Source organism: Vulpes vulpes, chromosome 1 (genome assembly GCF_048418805.1).
Source record: "Vulpes vulpes isolate BD-2025 chromosome 1, VulVul3, whole genome shotgun sequence".
In the NCBI taxonomy this organism is placed as follows: Eukaryota; Metazoa; Chordata; class Mammalia; order Carnivora; family Canidae; genus Vulpes; species Vulpes vulpes.
Window position 1 is genome coordinate 133,912,183 of NC_132780.1, and position 16,466 is coordinate 133,928,648.

Consider the following 16,466-nt stretch of genomic DNA (forward strand, 5'->3'; position numbering starts at 1 on the left):
AGATAAATAGTATAGGATTCTAGTTAATGAGGGATCTGGAATAGGCAAATTCATAGAGACAGAAGGGAGAATGGTGGTAGCCAGGGTCTGGGATGAAAAGGAAATGGGGAGCTGTTGTTTAGTGGGGACAGAGCTCCAGTTTTGCAAGATGAAGAAAATCTGTAGAGTAATGGTTGCACAAAAATGTGAATATATTTAACTATTGAACTGTACACTTAAAAACGGTTGAGATGTTAAATTTTATGTTATATGTTTTTTACCACAATAAAAAAGAAAGAAAACAAGAAAAGGAAAAAGAACTACCTGAGGACAGAGATCATTAAAATTCATTTTCCTTTCTCAGTTCTGGGTTCAGAGTAGAAGCTCAGTGGGGCAGCCCGGGTGGCTCAGTGGTTTAGTGCCACCTTCAGCCCAGGGCCTGATGCTGGAGGCCCGGGATCAAGTCCCATGTCAGGGTCCCTGCATGGAGTCTGCTTCTCCCTCTGCCTCTCTCTCTCTCTCTCTCTCTCTCTCTCTCTGTCTCTCTCTCTGTCTCTCATGAATAAATAAATAAAATCTTTAAAAAAAATACTAGGTGATCCTATTCTACTCTAAAGTGTTTTTGCTGATGTCCTGTAAACACCCTCTATGATGCTCAGTGCAGTGTGGATACAAAACAAAAGTTAGAGTGTTAATTCTGTTCAGTGTTTCTGCAACTGTGAAGGGAAGTTGGTGTTCTTAGGGAGTTCAGTAGAATTTATGCTCCATTAGGATATATGAGAGTGAGAGTGGGTGCCTGGTGTTTGCAAGTGCCTGCATGAGTAGGGGGACAGGAGGATTTTGTGTTGGGGGAATAAGAGAGTGTGTGTGTGTGTGTGTGTGTGTGTGTGTGTGTGTGTGTAAATAGAAGTGCTCCTCCAGGGTATAGGTATAGACTGAGTGAAAGTCTCCAATGCTAGAAATGAGCTGTGTGGAAAAGAAATAACTATTAGATGAAGGGAATTAATTTAGATCAAATCCAATTAGAAAATAATGAACACTTTGTAATTCATCCTAAAATACCCTTCAAATGGTATAAAATTTACATCTGTGCTTATCTACCCTCCACTCCCATCATCATTTCTTTGGTCACAGGCAGACATCAGGAGACCCTGGCACATCCTTAAGAACCCCAGCCACCTTGACTCTGCTGTCCTGGTTGGAATTAGAAGTAATCTTTTTTTGGCAGGGGGTGGTGGTGGTGGGGGGTGGTGTGAAGAGCAGAGAGAGAGGGAGAGAATCCCAAGCAGGCTCCACACCCAGCTTAGAGCTTGACACAGGGCTCGATCCCACAATGCTGAGATCATGACCTGAGCTGGAATCAAGAGTGGGATGCTTAAGTAACTGAACCAACCAAGTGCTCCTAGAAAATAATCTTTAAGTCACTTATTTTCAGAAATCTAAAGCCAGGCATGTAAAAGTCAGGGAAATAGGCATAACTAGGCTATTACTGTCGATCTCAATAGGGAAAGTGTACTTTTTGTGCTCGGATGAGTCACTGGCCATGGAGTAGGGACTCAAACATCTCCTCCTACCTACTTAGAAGGGGGTCAAGATCTAAATCTCGGGTAGAAATCTTTGACTTTCAATTACTCAGAGCCCACTTAAAGAGTCAAAGTCCCTAAGGGAGTTTTGATTTTCTTTCTTCACTTCTTCTTTTTAAATGACTAGTGTACTTCCTTATAAAATGTGGAGAAAGTTACGCAGAATGAAAAAGACATCTCTAACCCTGGGTGGTGGCTCTAGCTCGTCACAGTTGCAGAAACACTGACAAATCCTTTCTTCCTGTGAGCCTTCTTCACTTTGATTAAATAGGCGGAACATTTCTTCTTCTTTAAGAGGCACCCTTACCATTTCGACCTGAGAAATATAAGAGAGGTCTCACACAGATGGTGAGTGGGGAGAGAGAGGGGCACCTGGGGGGGGGGGGATGGGGGGGTAGGGAGGGAGCGGGGGGCAGGGCAGCAGGGAGGGGAGCAGGTGGAGAAAGGCAGGGAAGGAAGCCATTACCTCTTTCAACAGCTTGTGCTTTAGGTGATCAACATTGACAAATGTGATGGAGTTGCAGCACTGGAAGATTTTCAGACCAGGAAGGTTTGTAACCTGCAAGACAAAATGTAAAGGGAAGGGCAATTTCTCAGCTCTTTTATGGAGTGAGAAAAAAAAAATCTCTAGAATCCCAGGAGAATCTGTATTCCTTCTTATAAGAGGCCAGAATTAGCAAGTTCTTTGCTCTCATTTTCACCCCCTGCTTTTCCTGCTTTCTTCTTCCCCCTCTATTTGTTCTTTCTTTTTCTTAGCCTCCCTCCCCCTAATATGATCCTTAACTGGCTACTGTACTCTACGGGTCAACCTACTTAAGTCACCCACCTCTGCCTTCCTGCCTCACTTTCCCTGCTTTTGCAGATGTGTATCTGTAGTGCAGCCAACAACAGCAAAGGGATTTTATAGAAAAACTAAGCATCGAGCCTGGGCCTGCTCATCCTCTCAGCAAAGGAATGGACTTATTTGGAATCTTACCTCCCGATAGTCATTGAAGCTTCTATAAATGTTAGTGTTAGGGATCTGACCCAGGAGGAGAATCTTAGTTCTGAAAGGAAAGGTATTTGCTTTTAGGTCATAGTTGCCTTATCTCACCGTGGCCAACCTCCTATTACCTGAGACAAAGTACCTGTGTGACCGAACAGTGATGATGAAGAAGGCAAAAGCTATTGAAACAAGTAGTCCAACATCCAGTCCCAGGAAGATGGCAGATGTGAATGTCACCAACCAAATGATCTTATGGAAAAGAGGAAGAAAGGCAGGGGAAGACCATGACAACAGCAGAATTGAGAAAATCACCAGTTCTATCTCTCAGCTCACCTTCCCCCTCCCCCTCCCTCCCAATGCCTAGAATTTACAAATTCTATGGCCATATGGACTGACACCATCACAAATAATTGGGCTCCAAGTCTGTCTAGCAATTCTTGTAGGCATCCTTGGTCATTTCTCTCTTCAATTCTCTCTTGAAACCTCAGGTGCAAAATAAGGATGACAATATCTACTTTATAGGCTCTGTTAAGATTAAAAATACTCATCCTAAAGCAACCCAGAACACTCACCCAATGAACGGTAGTTGCTATTTTGAGGCCTAGCTTGGTTATGGTGAACCTTTAGCAACCTTTCCAGGCCCTTACCCCACTACCTTCTCCATCAGTCTCAGCAGGTGACCTGACTCATCTTCACAGAGCAGATAGGCTGAAACTCACTTATATATTCACTTACCCCTTCACCTGCTACTTGTTAGTATCCACATTAACTTTCCCCCCTTCAATCTGATCCTGTTGGAAATGCTACCCCTCCTACTGAGACTAGAAGTGGCACTGGTGTACTGTACCACATCTTCTCTTAGCTCCTTAGGGACCTGGATCCAAAAACTATCCCCTTTCATGTCTCTTTGCCTCTACTGGGTCCATCTCCTCTCATTATATTATGTTCCTCATCTTTTTGCTCTTTCCCCTCTATGTCCCCAGTTATATACTCTGGACGGAAAGGGTGCTCCACGGGTTATTCTGCCTGGCAAGATACTGCCTTCTTTTGGTATGATTTGTGCCTCCTATCCTGGAATATGTTCACACTAACTGGAATAAAAGTCATTCAACTATGTCATGTATGACAAACCCTTTTTAGTAGATTTGCATCTAACTCTAGCCACTAACTCCTTTTTATTTAATTTTTTCATTCCTCTGGGATGAGGTCTCAGTATCTCCATGTACCAACAACCTTGACTACCTTTTTTTTTTTTTTAAAGAGTACTAGTTATCAAAGAATTTCTAGTGATCTTTACCCTGATCTCTTTTGTTTGTTCTCATCCCCTCTTTCCAATCTTCCTTTCTGTCTTCCCCTATCTCAGCAAGGGCATCTATACTTACACAATCATATTGGTTCTGCCTCCACAGACTGGGTAGGTTGTAAATGATTTCAAGGTATGGTAGGATGTTGCTCAGAATAATACCAGCCAGCACAGCCTATGGGATAAAGGTAAACCCTACTTCATTTTCCCTTCAGGGATAAAACTCCCAAATCTTCACAAAGGAATCACACACACACACACACACACACACACACACACACACACAAGTCAGCCATGCCACTCAGAAATGTAAAAATCATCAGGACCTCAAAGCAAAATCTAACCTACTTGAAGAAACACTTTCTTGTTTTCATGAAGTCCCTGCACTAGCTTAACATTTCTTAGCCTTTTCCTAGCCATCTCTCTACTGTATGCTCTGACTGGGAATTAGAACTGATCCTATTACCAGGGATGGTTGGGTCCAAGCTTACTCTGGTTTTCTGAGGTTACTCAGTGACCAGTGGACTCAGTAGGTCAGCAGAGGAGGGAAGGGCAAAGATGAAGTCAGCAGAAATCACTTCTTTCCCATCTTCATCTTCTTCTCAGTCAAGAATCTCTAAGTGTTCTGCAATTTGCAGGGAGATGTGGTGGGAAGGAAAAAAAACGCAATCTCATAGAGATTTTGCAAGATCTTTGGCTTGAACAGGGAATATGAAGAGGAAACAAATCTTTTCATAAAACAATATGTAATAAAAATTTTACCTTTCTGAACATTAAGGTAAAATATGCCCATGTATAAAGAAAGAAGTAAACTTATATATAGGGGTATCCCTGGGTGGCTCAGTGGTTTAGCACCTGCCTTTGGCCCAGGGCGCCATCCCGGGACTCCAGGATCGAGTCCCACTTCGGGCTCCCAGCATGGAGCCTGCTTCTCCCTCCTCCTGTGTCTCTGCCTCTCTCTCTTTCTCTCTATGTCTATCATAAATAAATCTTTAAAAAAATTTTTTTCACTTATATATCATTTCTATCATCCAAGAGATAACTATTGTTAACATTTGGGTTCCTGCTATATATTTTTTCACACAAAATTGAAACAATAGTGAAGGTACTATTGTGTATCATGTTTCGTTTTGTTTTGTTTTTATTTTTTTTTTAATTTTTTAAAATTTATTTATTTACTATAATCACATACAGAGAAGGAGAGAGAGAGGCAGAGACCCAGGCGGAGGGAGAAGCAGACTCCAAGCACCGGGAGCCCGACGTGGGATTCGATCCCGGGACTCCAGGATCACGCCCTGGGCCAAATGCAGGCGCCAAACCGCTGCGCCACCCAGGGATCCCTTGTTTTGTTTTTAAATGTGTTGGTACCCTTTCTAACCAGTTGAGATCCTAGCCAGGATGCTCCACTGATTTCTCCAATAAGAATTTTATCACAAGCTATCCATAATCTCTCAAGGAAGGAAAGGATCATTCATAGTTTAATATTCATAGAGTCCCATTATTATAGCAATTCAGATATTCCACTGATCAGATGGTGTTCACATCTTCTCACCCAGAAACATCCTAACTAGATGCTATAAAAATAATGTGACATAACATGGTGAGCCAAAAGCAAGCGTTGTTCTGTCCCCAACATATTTATAATAAAGGAGTGTAAAAAAAAAAATATATATATATATATATAAAATAAAGGAGTGCCCTTAGTGAATTCTGACAGATTTTTGTTTGCAATTTTAAAAAATTCTGATTCTTCTAAAGAAAAAATATCACTGTTCAAAGTAAACTAGTGAGTGGCCCTCCTAAAATAGACACTAAGAATTATAGCACCAAAGGTGCTAAATAAGCTAAATTCTGGAGATGACTTCTGCTGGGAATCAGAGGACAGCTTGTGTGATACATACAAGCTTAATCCCACCTTCTATGCATAGATTCTGGGGCAGAGTTCCAAGAGCTCTGAATCACAAGAGCTGAAGGCAGCAGGAGCCTTGAGGTGGTCCTGCTCTTCTGAAACCTGATATTCACCAGGTGGGAGAGGTGTTCAAAAGGATGGGGATAACATTGGCAAACACTCCGGCTTCAGGGATTGCCACCTCAGTGTGTAACCAAGCTGTTCCACCAGTCATGAAACCTCCTCCCACCTCCCTTCGTACTATCTAAAAGTGGCTAACAGGAACATTAAAGAAATTTAAAAGGAAATTATACCCACTGAGCTTTGATCTGTATTGTAACAAAGAACAAATTGATTACAGCCGATAATCAACATACCTGGCATCTCTAAATGCAAGGTGATCAGTCTCTCACAAAGGGAAGGAATGGCACATAAGTCTATAGAGGTGTCTCAGCTGAACAGAGTTAAAACTCAACTTTGAGAGCCTGCTTTCTAATGTAAACTGATCACAAGGCAGAGAGGCAGTAATAGGGGATTGAGTTCATATGAATGCAGAACAAGGCCTTCTGGAAACATCTTAGGAAAACAGATGGCATGAATACAGAATGAGTTTCCAAGCCTGAGTCGGTGAGGGGCGTTCTGGCATCTGAAGTCTATTTTGGTCATCTTTAACTGAATCCCTACTTATAAAACTTACTTTATAGCTTATGCAATAAAAAGAAGATTAATGAGAATGAGAATAGTAACTATAATACCTAATATTTTTTGAGCACTGATGATTAGTACAACACTGTTCTCTCTATATTATAAACGTTACCTTATTTAACTCCCAATCCTGTGAAGTAGATGCTATTATTTTAAAGGAAAGGAATGGGAGGACAGGGTGACCACTGGGGACAAGGTGAATGCCCCACCAGGATGCAATCTGGAGATCGGATGTTTCTTCACTCAGTTATTTATTAATTCTACTTACATTTGGCAGTTCGTTGAAAAAACGTCCCACCTTCACCATGAGGAGCAGCATCACACCTGCGCCTACCAGAGATGCAAACTGAGGAGACAGAGCCAGTTGGAGAGAGACCATCAGGAACGTATTGGTCCCTGTCTGCAACTGAGGCCTCTGCTTGGTGAGAAGCATGTTATTTTTGTCTTAAAAGGAGTTGCATGTAACCATCCAGCATAAGTGCATTTTTGTTGAACTGACATTTTCAGGTATTGTCAAAGTGCTAAACATACACTAGGTACTCAAGAAATGCTGGTTGAATGAATGCATGAAGGTTTTCCGAAAAGTGCAAAATTTTCTTGGGTATTTGAATCTTTATTGCCCTCGCTTTGCGCTGTGAATCTGGAGTCTCCTAAGGTCAGGCTTGCATTTCTTCCCAACTTTTAACTCCTCCTGGAACACTCTAGAAAAACCTCAGTAGACTCAACACTGTCAGCCTCCAAATCCAAACTGTCCCACTTCCCCTATCAGTAAATACCTCACCCCTCACTTCCTTGTTGGAGCTTGGATAGCTTCCTTAAAGCGTCAGTAGCGTTTCACCTTAAAAATGCAATGATAATCATTTCTGATGTTCCTACTTCAGTTTTTCTCTGCTTCATTGCCATAAAAAAAAATTTACGAATGTGAGTTGGAGCTGCAGAATGCAATTCTGGGTCCTATTCTAGCTGGGTGGATGACTGGGCTCAGGGGTGCTTGGTAAAGAGTGGTTCTGATTGGCAACTACAGATGGCAAGCTGGGTGACATAGTTCCCTGTAAAGTCTCAAGGCTCTCTGGATATAGTCTTGAATTTACTATGTCCTCTATGGATAAATTTCCATCATTTAAGCCCCTTAGAACATATACTGATACAACACAGTATAATGTCCCATTGCGTTGAGGGATGAATGTGGGGGAGAATAAAACAAACCACATATTGGAACGATGGCATATATAAGCAAGAACTATGGGAGTCCCTCAAACTAAACCATTCCCTCTTGCAGCTCACTGCTGTCTGCATACAAATGAATCACTGAGAGTGATAGCAAGGAAAGCAATTTCCTACTTCCTTCCTTCTCATCCTAGCTGCTTTGTAAATGACACCGTGTGATGGTAGTGTTGAAAGGATTTGGGAAAATGGACCACTACAATGGAAACTCAGGAAGTTCTAAGGACAAACATTTTATACCCTGTAGAACTGAAACAGGTAATTGAGACCATAAGCTCCTCCAGCCAATGTACACATCAGCCTGTGGCTGGATCTAGTGTAAGTGTCTCCCTTTGGATGGTCTTTGTTGGCACTATAGAAAAACTACTTTAATTAGCATAGGAAAATATATCAGGACTTTTCCCTTCTACCACTTCTTTTTTGTTGTTATTTGTTTTGTTTTTGTCTGGTTTAGTTTTTTTTTTTTTTTTTTTTTTTGGTGTCCCTCGCTAGGCTTGACCTACCTAACACCTCTTTTCTCCAAGTTCTTCTGATTGAAGGAAACAAAGATATGCAAATGCTAAAAAAAAAAAAAGCTGCATAAAACCTAGATTTAAATGAATACAAATCAGACACTGAATCCCATAAAATTTGCTCCCGAGAGAGGGTTGGGAGGCCTGCCAATTAACTATGTCTTCCTTGGCTGTGCAGGCAAAGGAGTGGGCTTTGGGATCAGAGGGCCATCCTGGTGGCATTGGGCCTTTAGGAGGATGCTTGATGGCTCTCAGAATCTCATACTCAGTGTCTGAACAAGATCTAAAGACAGCAAGCATGTAGAACTTTACATCTCATGTATATTTTGCTATTCTGCTCTCATTTTCCATCATTTTCCCAGGTTTTCTTGACCAAAACTGACCCTGCCTTCTCCTTGGGAATTCAAGGTACTGTGAATTCCCACAAGCCACAGCCACGATTGACACGCAGACCCTCAGACACCAATTACTCCATACAGAGTAGGTTCTATGAAGTCAAAAAGTAGATTGCCAAGCACTGGCCAGGACCCTAGAGACCTGGGGGTAGAAGCTATGATTTTTGAACCTCTTAAGTGACAGGCACTGCAATAGGCATTATTATCACCTAATTTAATTCTCATAACTGAAAAGATATCTTTATCCCCATTGTATAGATGAGGACTAGAGCCTCAAAAACCAAGGTAACTTGCCCAAGGCCACACATCTAGGAACCACTGAGTCAGGTTTCAATCTACCTGACTGACTGGCTGGTTCCAAGATCTAGGCTTTCTCCAACTGGCCCATTTGCTTCCTCTAAAAAGATAGGCACACTTCTTTCTTTTATAATCTCTTTCTTTTATAATAATCTTTAAAGCAGTTTTGAGAACCTGGGGACATGGCAAGAAGGCCAGTCCTCGGAAAGCAGGGAACAAAAGGAACAGAATCATGCAGAACAGGGAAACCCAGTGGTCAGAACGAGATGAGCTGGAAGACGGAGTGGGGGACAGACCTGGCCACAGGTCTAGGGCTCTTCATATCCCCTCTGCCATGGCCTACCAACACTATAGGCCCAGACCATGGCTGGAAGAAGCCAGTAGGTTTTGCTGCAACCAGTGAAGACAAAGGGTTCTAGACAAGCAAACAGATACATATACACAGTTTGTATTAACGCCAGATTAAAAAAGTAAAGGAGTCTTTGGTGGCAAGTCAGGTCTGAGAGGTACAGAGCCAGCTCCTAGCTTCTCTTTCCTATAGTCCTGAGGAACTTCAGAGAACTGAGAGTGTTCTCAGGCAAAGTGATTCAAAAGTCCCCAAAGAGAAGGGATAGAGAGAGTACCCCACTGCTGTGGGATGAAGAAGGCCAAGTGAGTCTCAGAGGCCTTTAGTTGTCCAGATCAGAAACTCTGAGTGGAGGCTGGTGAGCTCCAGTGCCTGCCTCCAGGGCCAGGGGCCAGCAGCATTCTCTGCTCCAATCAGTGATTTATCAGGCAAATCAGGGTTTCAGGGAAGGGTTGACCAGCATTCCTAGGAGAACACCGGGCCCCTCCGTGAAGTGTCGTGGCCCCCCAGGGAGAGTCATTGATTAGGGGAATGTGCTACCCCAGGAGAACAATGTAGGAGCAGAAAATAGAATGAGAGCCACAGGCTGTCTTTGAAGCGGGCACTTTGTCTGACAGGCTAAACACAACTCAGGCTTCTTCCTTCCTGCCATCTATACATATCCTAACCTTCTTTCAATGATCCACAGAAGTCCACTTCCTCCATCCTTCTCCTTTTTGTAGTATTTATGGCACTTGAAATTATAAGACTTATTCTGCACTTAATGTTACTTGCCCTGTGATTTAGTTTTTTTCCAACTGTGTGCACCATTTCTTCCTAAATTTATGTTACACTTACCTACTGAATAAACAAAGCATGTTGTTAAAAGTTAGTGGGGACTAGTGTCTGGGATGGCCATTTCCCCTTCTTTTTTTAAATTTTTGAAAACAGGGGGATCCCTGGGTGGCTCAGCAGTTTAGTGCCTGCCTTCAGCCCAGGGCGTGATCCTGCAGTCCTGGGATTGAGTCCCACATCGGGCTCCCTGTGTGGAGCCTGCTTCTCCCTCTGCCTGTGTCTCTGCCTCTCTCTCTCTCTCTCTCTGTCTGTCTCTAATGAATAAATAAAATCTTAAACAAAAAAATAAAATCTTTAAAAATAAATAAATAAAGTTTTGAAAAAAGATTTAATTATTTTATTTGAGAGAGCAGGGGGGAGGGGTAGAAGGAGAAGGAGAAGCAGGCTCCTTGCTGAGCAGGGACCCTGATGGAGGGCTCCATCCTAGGACCCTGAGATCATGACTGACCCAAAAGCACATGCCTAACCAACTGAGCCACCCAGGTGCCCTGTCCATTTCTACTTCTTATCATGAAATCCTCTTGTTTTGACTTCAACATTTGTGTACACGTACAGAGAACATCCTTCTTTTTAACATAGCCCATCTTCTTTCTTTCTGTCAAATGGTGGTGGAAAAGGACTACTACACCTTACAGGCCAGCATGTCTGGCTGAAGCTCTATGACAAAATGGTCCACGTGAAGTGACATGACAGGGTCTTACTCTAGACCCAAGCTTTTATCCCTTCTGACTTTTATTGGCTTTCACCTTACATTTTACCTCCATTTACCCAAAGACGGAGACAATTTCTCTTCTGCCATTAAAGTGTAGTGACTATTCGTCTGACACTTCAATTTCTACCACGTATCTGTGGCCTAGGCTCGTTGTTGACTTCCATCAATGTTTCTTTGCCCTCTGAATCCTGACCCATCCTCTGGGCTCACTCCAGTTTTGATTCTGACAGATCTCTGACATTTCATCATGCTGCGTAGCTGAGCAGGGGCACCTCCCATGTGGTAGAGCTGGAATTTGTATCCAGTCAGTTCAGAACCTGTGGACACTGGACTTAGAAAAATCTCATGCTTGCAATTAGACAGACAGTTGGCCTTCAGAGCCTTCTCTGTCATCATCCTCCAATTCTCTCTCCCCTCTGACCCACACATTTAGTTTATTAATTCAGCATACCTGAAGAGAATCTGACCTAGATAATTTGCTTACATTCACAGGAAGAATGGTCATAAATTCCCGAGGCTCATCTAGACAAAGGACTTACTCTCCATCATGAAAGCCTCTTACCATGCCCCTTAAGGAAGCTAGGAAATTTCCTAGTTCTGCAGCAAGGATGGAGACAGTTGTATTATGGCTTTCCCAGACAAGAACTGGCTATATATCCTTCCACAGAAAACAATGTTAAGAGGTGATGGTTAGTTTACCTGAATATTATTATTTGCAGGATGTTACACGGAAATGTTTTTTTACAGGCTAATACATAGACACTTTTCATGTAGAATAATATTTCTATAGAAAATGACTTTCAAGTCCTACGTTGACAAATGGCTTTTAAGACAAAAGTCTAAGCAAAAATTTAGGCAAGCGTGAAATCCAAGTTCTTCCAAGAGATCTTCCCTAACAAACATAACATTAAAGCAGCAACATGGGGCGCCTGGGTGGCTCAGTCAGTTAAGTGTCTGCCTTTGGCTCAGGTCATGATCTCAGGATCCTGGAATTGAGCCCTTGCCTCCACCCCCACCCCTGGTTGGGCTCCTTGCTCAGCAGGGAATTGACTTCTCCCTCTCCCTTTGCCCCTCCCCTCTGCTCATGCTCTCTCTCGTTCTCTCTCTCAAATAAATAAATCTTAAAAAAAAAAATAAAGCAGCAACTGGATCAAATTAATAAAATACTCTTATGTGAAGGCTATTATATATTTATTCATAGAGACAGAGAGAGCGAGAGAGGCAGAGACACAGGCAGAGGGAGAAACAGGCTCCATGCAGGGAGCCCAACACAGGACTCGATCCCGAATCTCCGGGATCACGCCCTGGACTGAAGGTGACGCTAAACTGCTGAGCCACCTGGGCTGCCCTTGTGAAGGGTATTATAGATAGAAGGTTATGAATAGATACGTTTTTATATTAGAGAGAAAATTCTATTCTAACATACCTGTTGTCTTCCTCCAGACTTATCTTGGATAATAGTCCTGACAATAGCACCAGTAAACACACAAGATCTGAAAAATGAGCTGACGACATTGCAAAGGCCGATGGCTATTAAATCCTGTAAAGAAATGGTGAACACATTTGGCACACTGGTTGTTCAAGAGTGCAGGTTTGAGTTGGAACTCAAGGTATACTGTCTATTTCTTTATGTATGATGATAAAATTGTTTCCATCACTTCAGACCACACTGAAATATTCTTAGAAAGAACAAAAGGAGAGTGAATCTGATTCCTCGATTAACTTGAATCTTCATTTTAGCTAGCCATCATAAGAAAAGTACTTTTTCAAAGTAAGGAATGAACTTTTTGATGAGGCAACAGAGGATTAGCTGAGGACAAAGCACATTGACAAGTCCCTGAAACAGGGAAAGGGACATTCCTCTATGGACCCAACAGCCTCAATGTTTGTACTTTGCTAAGGGCATAAGGCAACCTTAGCCTGACCCCCAGGATCCTGTAAGCCTACTTTAACATATAAAAATTCCTTTAAAAATTTCCTTTATCTCTAAACCCCCAGGATACATGTTGGCAACCACCCCTCAAGCACATGGCCCACTCATACACATCTGAAGGGTCTCATGACTCAGGATTTATTAGACAGTAATAAGTGACCTTTTCTCAACAACAGCTGGCCCCCTCAAGGTCCTGGAAACCTTGCTTCCAAAATCCCTTAGACACTTACCCTATCCCTAACCACCTCCCAACTCCCACGTATATAATTAGCCACTCCTCACAGGCCTGGGGCAGCAGCTCTCTTCCTGCCCACCAGTCCTTTCCCCTGCTTTTTAATATATATTTTAAAGATTTTATTTATTTATTCATGAGAGACACAGAGAGAGAGAGAGAGAGAGAGAGAGAGAGACCCAGGCAGACAGAGAAGCAGACTCCATGCAGGGAGTCCGACCTGGGACTCTATCCCAGGTCTCCAGGATCACACTCTGGGCTGAAGGTGGCGCTAAACTACTGAGCCACCCGGGATGCCCCCTGTCTCCCTGCTTTAATAAAACCATCATTTTGCACCAAAGATCTCTCAACAATTCTTTCTTGGTCGTCGGCTCCGGACCTCACCTGTATTCCAAAACTTCATCACTTTTTGTCGTATTATTCCCTTTCACATGATTACGGAACTTAGAACAGCAGAGGGAAACAGTACTATTTTTTCGCTCTCCCTTCTATACTATCTCAAAATCAAAGTGGGACACCTCTGGCTTCCGTACTCTCTTTGGAGTACTAGGAAAAGGGCCTTACTTAGAATAGTGGGGAGATTAAACAAACAAAGTAGGACTGTTTCTGGGAGAGCAATGTAATTATGTTAGTAGCCTGTTTTTTACTTTCCCTAACATTTCTTATTGCGCCTCAGTATGTGGTTGACTCCTGAGGACTTGGAAAGAAAGATAAAATTAAGAGGAGAAGAGTTCTGCTAGCTTAACGACACGATACCATATGTTATCGTCTTGCCTCCCTACATCATAGCTGTTTTGGGGGAATAACACTCATGTTAATTTAAGTGACTTCAAAGTTAAGCATGCCACACTCCTCAAAAATCCTTTGGTAATTATAATTCAGATTATGGTCCCACTGACTCTCTGATTACAAAGAATGCAGTCTTCGTGTTAGGAGGCTCAGATCAGGGAACAAACCCTTAAGGGTCAGAGGAAATAATAGGAAGGCCTGTCATCTCACCTGGTTGGAATTCACATGGTAGTTATGGTAACTGGCAATCTTCTTGCCCAAAAATATGAGCAGAGAGGAGCTCACTAGAGCTAAGGAGAAAGCTTCTAAAATAAGTTCATGAAGAATGTTCAAATCTGGCGTCACAGGAAACAGGAAGCTGGAATAAAATGATGGAATCATTCCTAGATAGCAGAACAGCTGGTTGGCCCCTCCCCCACTCCAGCCTTATCATGTGGGGTGGGCGGCCCTATCCTTTTTCAAAAATAACAATAAGAGATAAGAAAGGCAACTGAGGCAGCAGCCTGCGGAAACTGCAAGCAAACCCAACCAGGTTACAAAAGCTATCGTGAGAATATCTCTGCTATTTTCCAGGTCAATTTTTGCCATGTAGCAATAGCAACAAACAGGACAGGCAAGCCATAGAGATTGATAGAAAATGGCTCATTTACGCTGTCAGAGACTGTACCAGTGGATAAACAATGGGCAAATAGCATGTCTGAGATGCTTTAGAGCTAAAAAGCTCAATGGACTCCATTCTTGTCACACTCAAATCCTTCAGGGTATAATTTTAGTCGCTTTCCTTTGTACAAATTACTTCCAATTCTACCCATACCTTCCCTCCTGTAGCTTTGTACTTCTTTGTACAGAAGTTCCCCCAACTTCTTTGTACTGTGGTAAATATGCGTAACATGGAATCTATCATCTTAATTATTTTTAAGTGTGCCATTCAGTGATGGTAAGTACATTCATAAATGTGCAACCATCTCTATCATCCACGCCCATCAGTCTTTCACTCTTTAAAACTGAAACTCTATTAATCCAATTAACCAATAACTCTCTGTCTCCACTTTCCCTGACCTTGGCAACAGCCATTCTCCTTCCTGTCTCCATGATTTGGTACTCTAGGCATATAAGTGGAATCATACACTGTTTTTTGTGACTGTCTTAGTCCACTTAGCATAATGTCCTTGAGGACATCCATTCATGGACACTTATGGTTTCTTCCACATTTTAGCTATTGTGAATGATGCTGCTATGAGCATTATGAGCATGGGTGCATAAATATCTACTCAAGACCCTGCTTTCAAATTAGGAGGGTATATATCCAGAAATAGAATTGTAATTCTATTTTTAATTTTTTGAGGAAAAGCCATGCTGCTTTCCATAGTGGCTGTACCATTTCACATTTATACTAATAGCGTACAAAGAAATCTATTGCCTCATCAACACTGATTATTTTCTGTCTTTTGTAAATATGTATATATATATATACACATATATATGTATATGTATATATGCATATGTAGCCATCAAAATGGGTATGAGGTGGTATCTCATTATAGTTTTGATTTGCAATTCTCATATGATTCGTGATATTGAACATCTTATCATGTGCTTATAGGCCATTTGTATATCTTTGGGAAAATGTCTATTCAAGTCCTATCCCCATGTTTTGAGACAGGTTGTTTGCTTTTTTGTTGTTGGATTTTAGTATATGTGCTGCCGAAGCAAGCACATTGTTGTTGGATTTTAGAAGTTCTCTATATACTTTGGATATTAATCTGTTATCAGACATATGATTTACAAGTATTTTCTCGTATTCTGTGGCTTGTGTTTTTACTCTATCAGTAGTGTCTTTGATGCATACAAGTTTTTAATTTTTATGAAATCCAATTCATATTTTGAATTTTTGTCTGTTTTTCTTTTGTCTATTTTTTCTTTTATTTCCTGTGCTTTTGATGTCATATCTAATCATTGCCAAATCCAATGTTATGAAGCTTTTGCTCTATGTTTTCTTCTAAAAGTTTTATAGTTTTAGGTTTTACATTTAGGTTTTTGATAAATATATATTTTTAAAGATTTTATTTATTTATTCATGAGAGACAGAGAGAGAGAGAGGCAGAGACACAGGCAGAGGGAGAAGCAGGCTCCATACAGGGAGCCCGACATGGGACAGGGTCACACACCCTTGGCTGAAGGTGGCGCTAAACTGCTGAGCCACCCGGGCTGCCTGGTCTTTGATATATTTTGAATTGATTTTTGCATACAGGATCAGGTAGGAATCCCACTTAATTTTTTTGTGTGTGGATATCCAGTTTTCCCAGCATCATTTGAAAGATTGTCATTTCCCCATTGAATGGTCCTGGCAGGCTTGCCATTTGAGTATACATACAAGGGTTCATTTCTGGGCTCTCCATTCCATTCCATTGATCTATGTCTGTCTTTATGTTGGTACCACACTGTTTTGATCACCATCGTTTTGTAGTAAGTTTTGAAATTAGGAAATGTGCATCCTCCAGCTTGTTCTTCTTTTTCAGGATTTCGTTGGCTATTCAAGGTTCCTTGAAAGTCTATGTGAATTTTAGGATGGGCTTAATTTATTTCTGTGAAGAACATCACTGGGATTCTGATAAGGATTGAATTGAGTCAGTATTCTGCTTTTGGTATTATTGATACCTTAACAATATTAAGTCTTCCAATTTGTGAACATGGGGTATATTTCCATTTATTTATGTCCTCTTTAATTCCTTTCATCAGTGTTTTGTAG

At 41.7% G+C, this 16,466-nt stretch overlaps 1 protein-coding gene across 1 annotated transcript in view; it reads right to left on the reverse strand.

Annotated features, from left to right (window-relative positions):
* The window catches only part of SLC26A8 (solute carrier family 26 member 8), a 76,701-nt gene that overhangs the window by 11,077 nt on the left and 49,158 nt on the right, over positions 1–16,466 (reverse strand). The window contains exons 7-14 of the mRNA XM_072730918.1: positions 13,928–14,075; positions 12,190–12,303; positions 6,712–6,789; positions 3,930–4,025; positions 2,690–2,796; positions 2,539–2,608; positions 2,029–2,121; positions 1,747–1,878 (exon numbers count right to left, since the gene is read on the reverse strand). Of these exons, the coding sequence (XP_072587019.1) occupies positions 1,747–1,878; positions 2,029–2,121; positions 2,539–2,608; positions 2,690–2,796; positions 3,930–4,025; positions 6,712–6,789; positions 12,190–12,303; positions 13,928–14,075 (838 nt within the window). The remainder of the gene's footprint in view (positions 1–1,746; positions 1,879–2,028; positions 2,122–2,538; positions 2,609–2,689; positions 2,797–3,929; positions 4,026–6,711; positions 6,790–12,189; positions 12,304–13,927; positions 14,076–16,466) is intronic.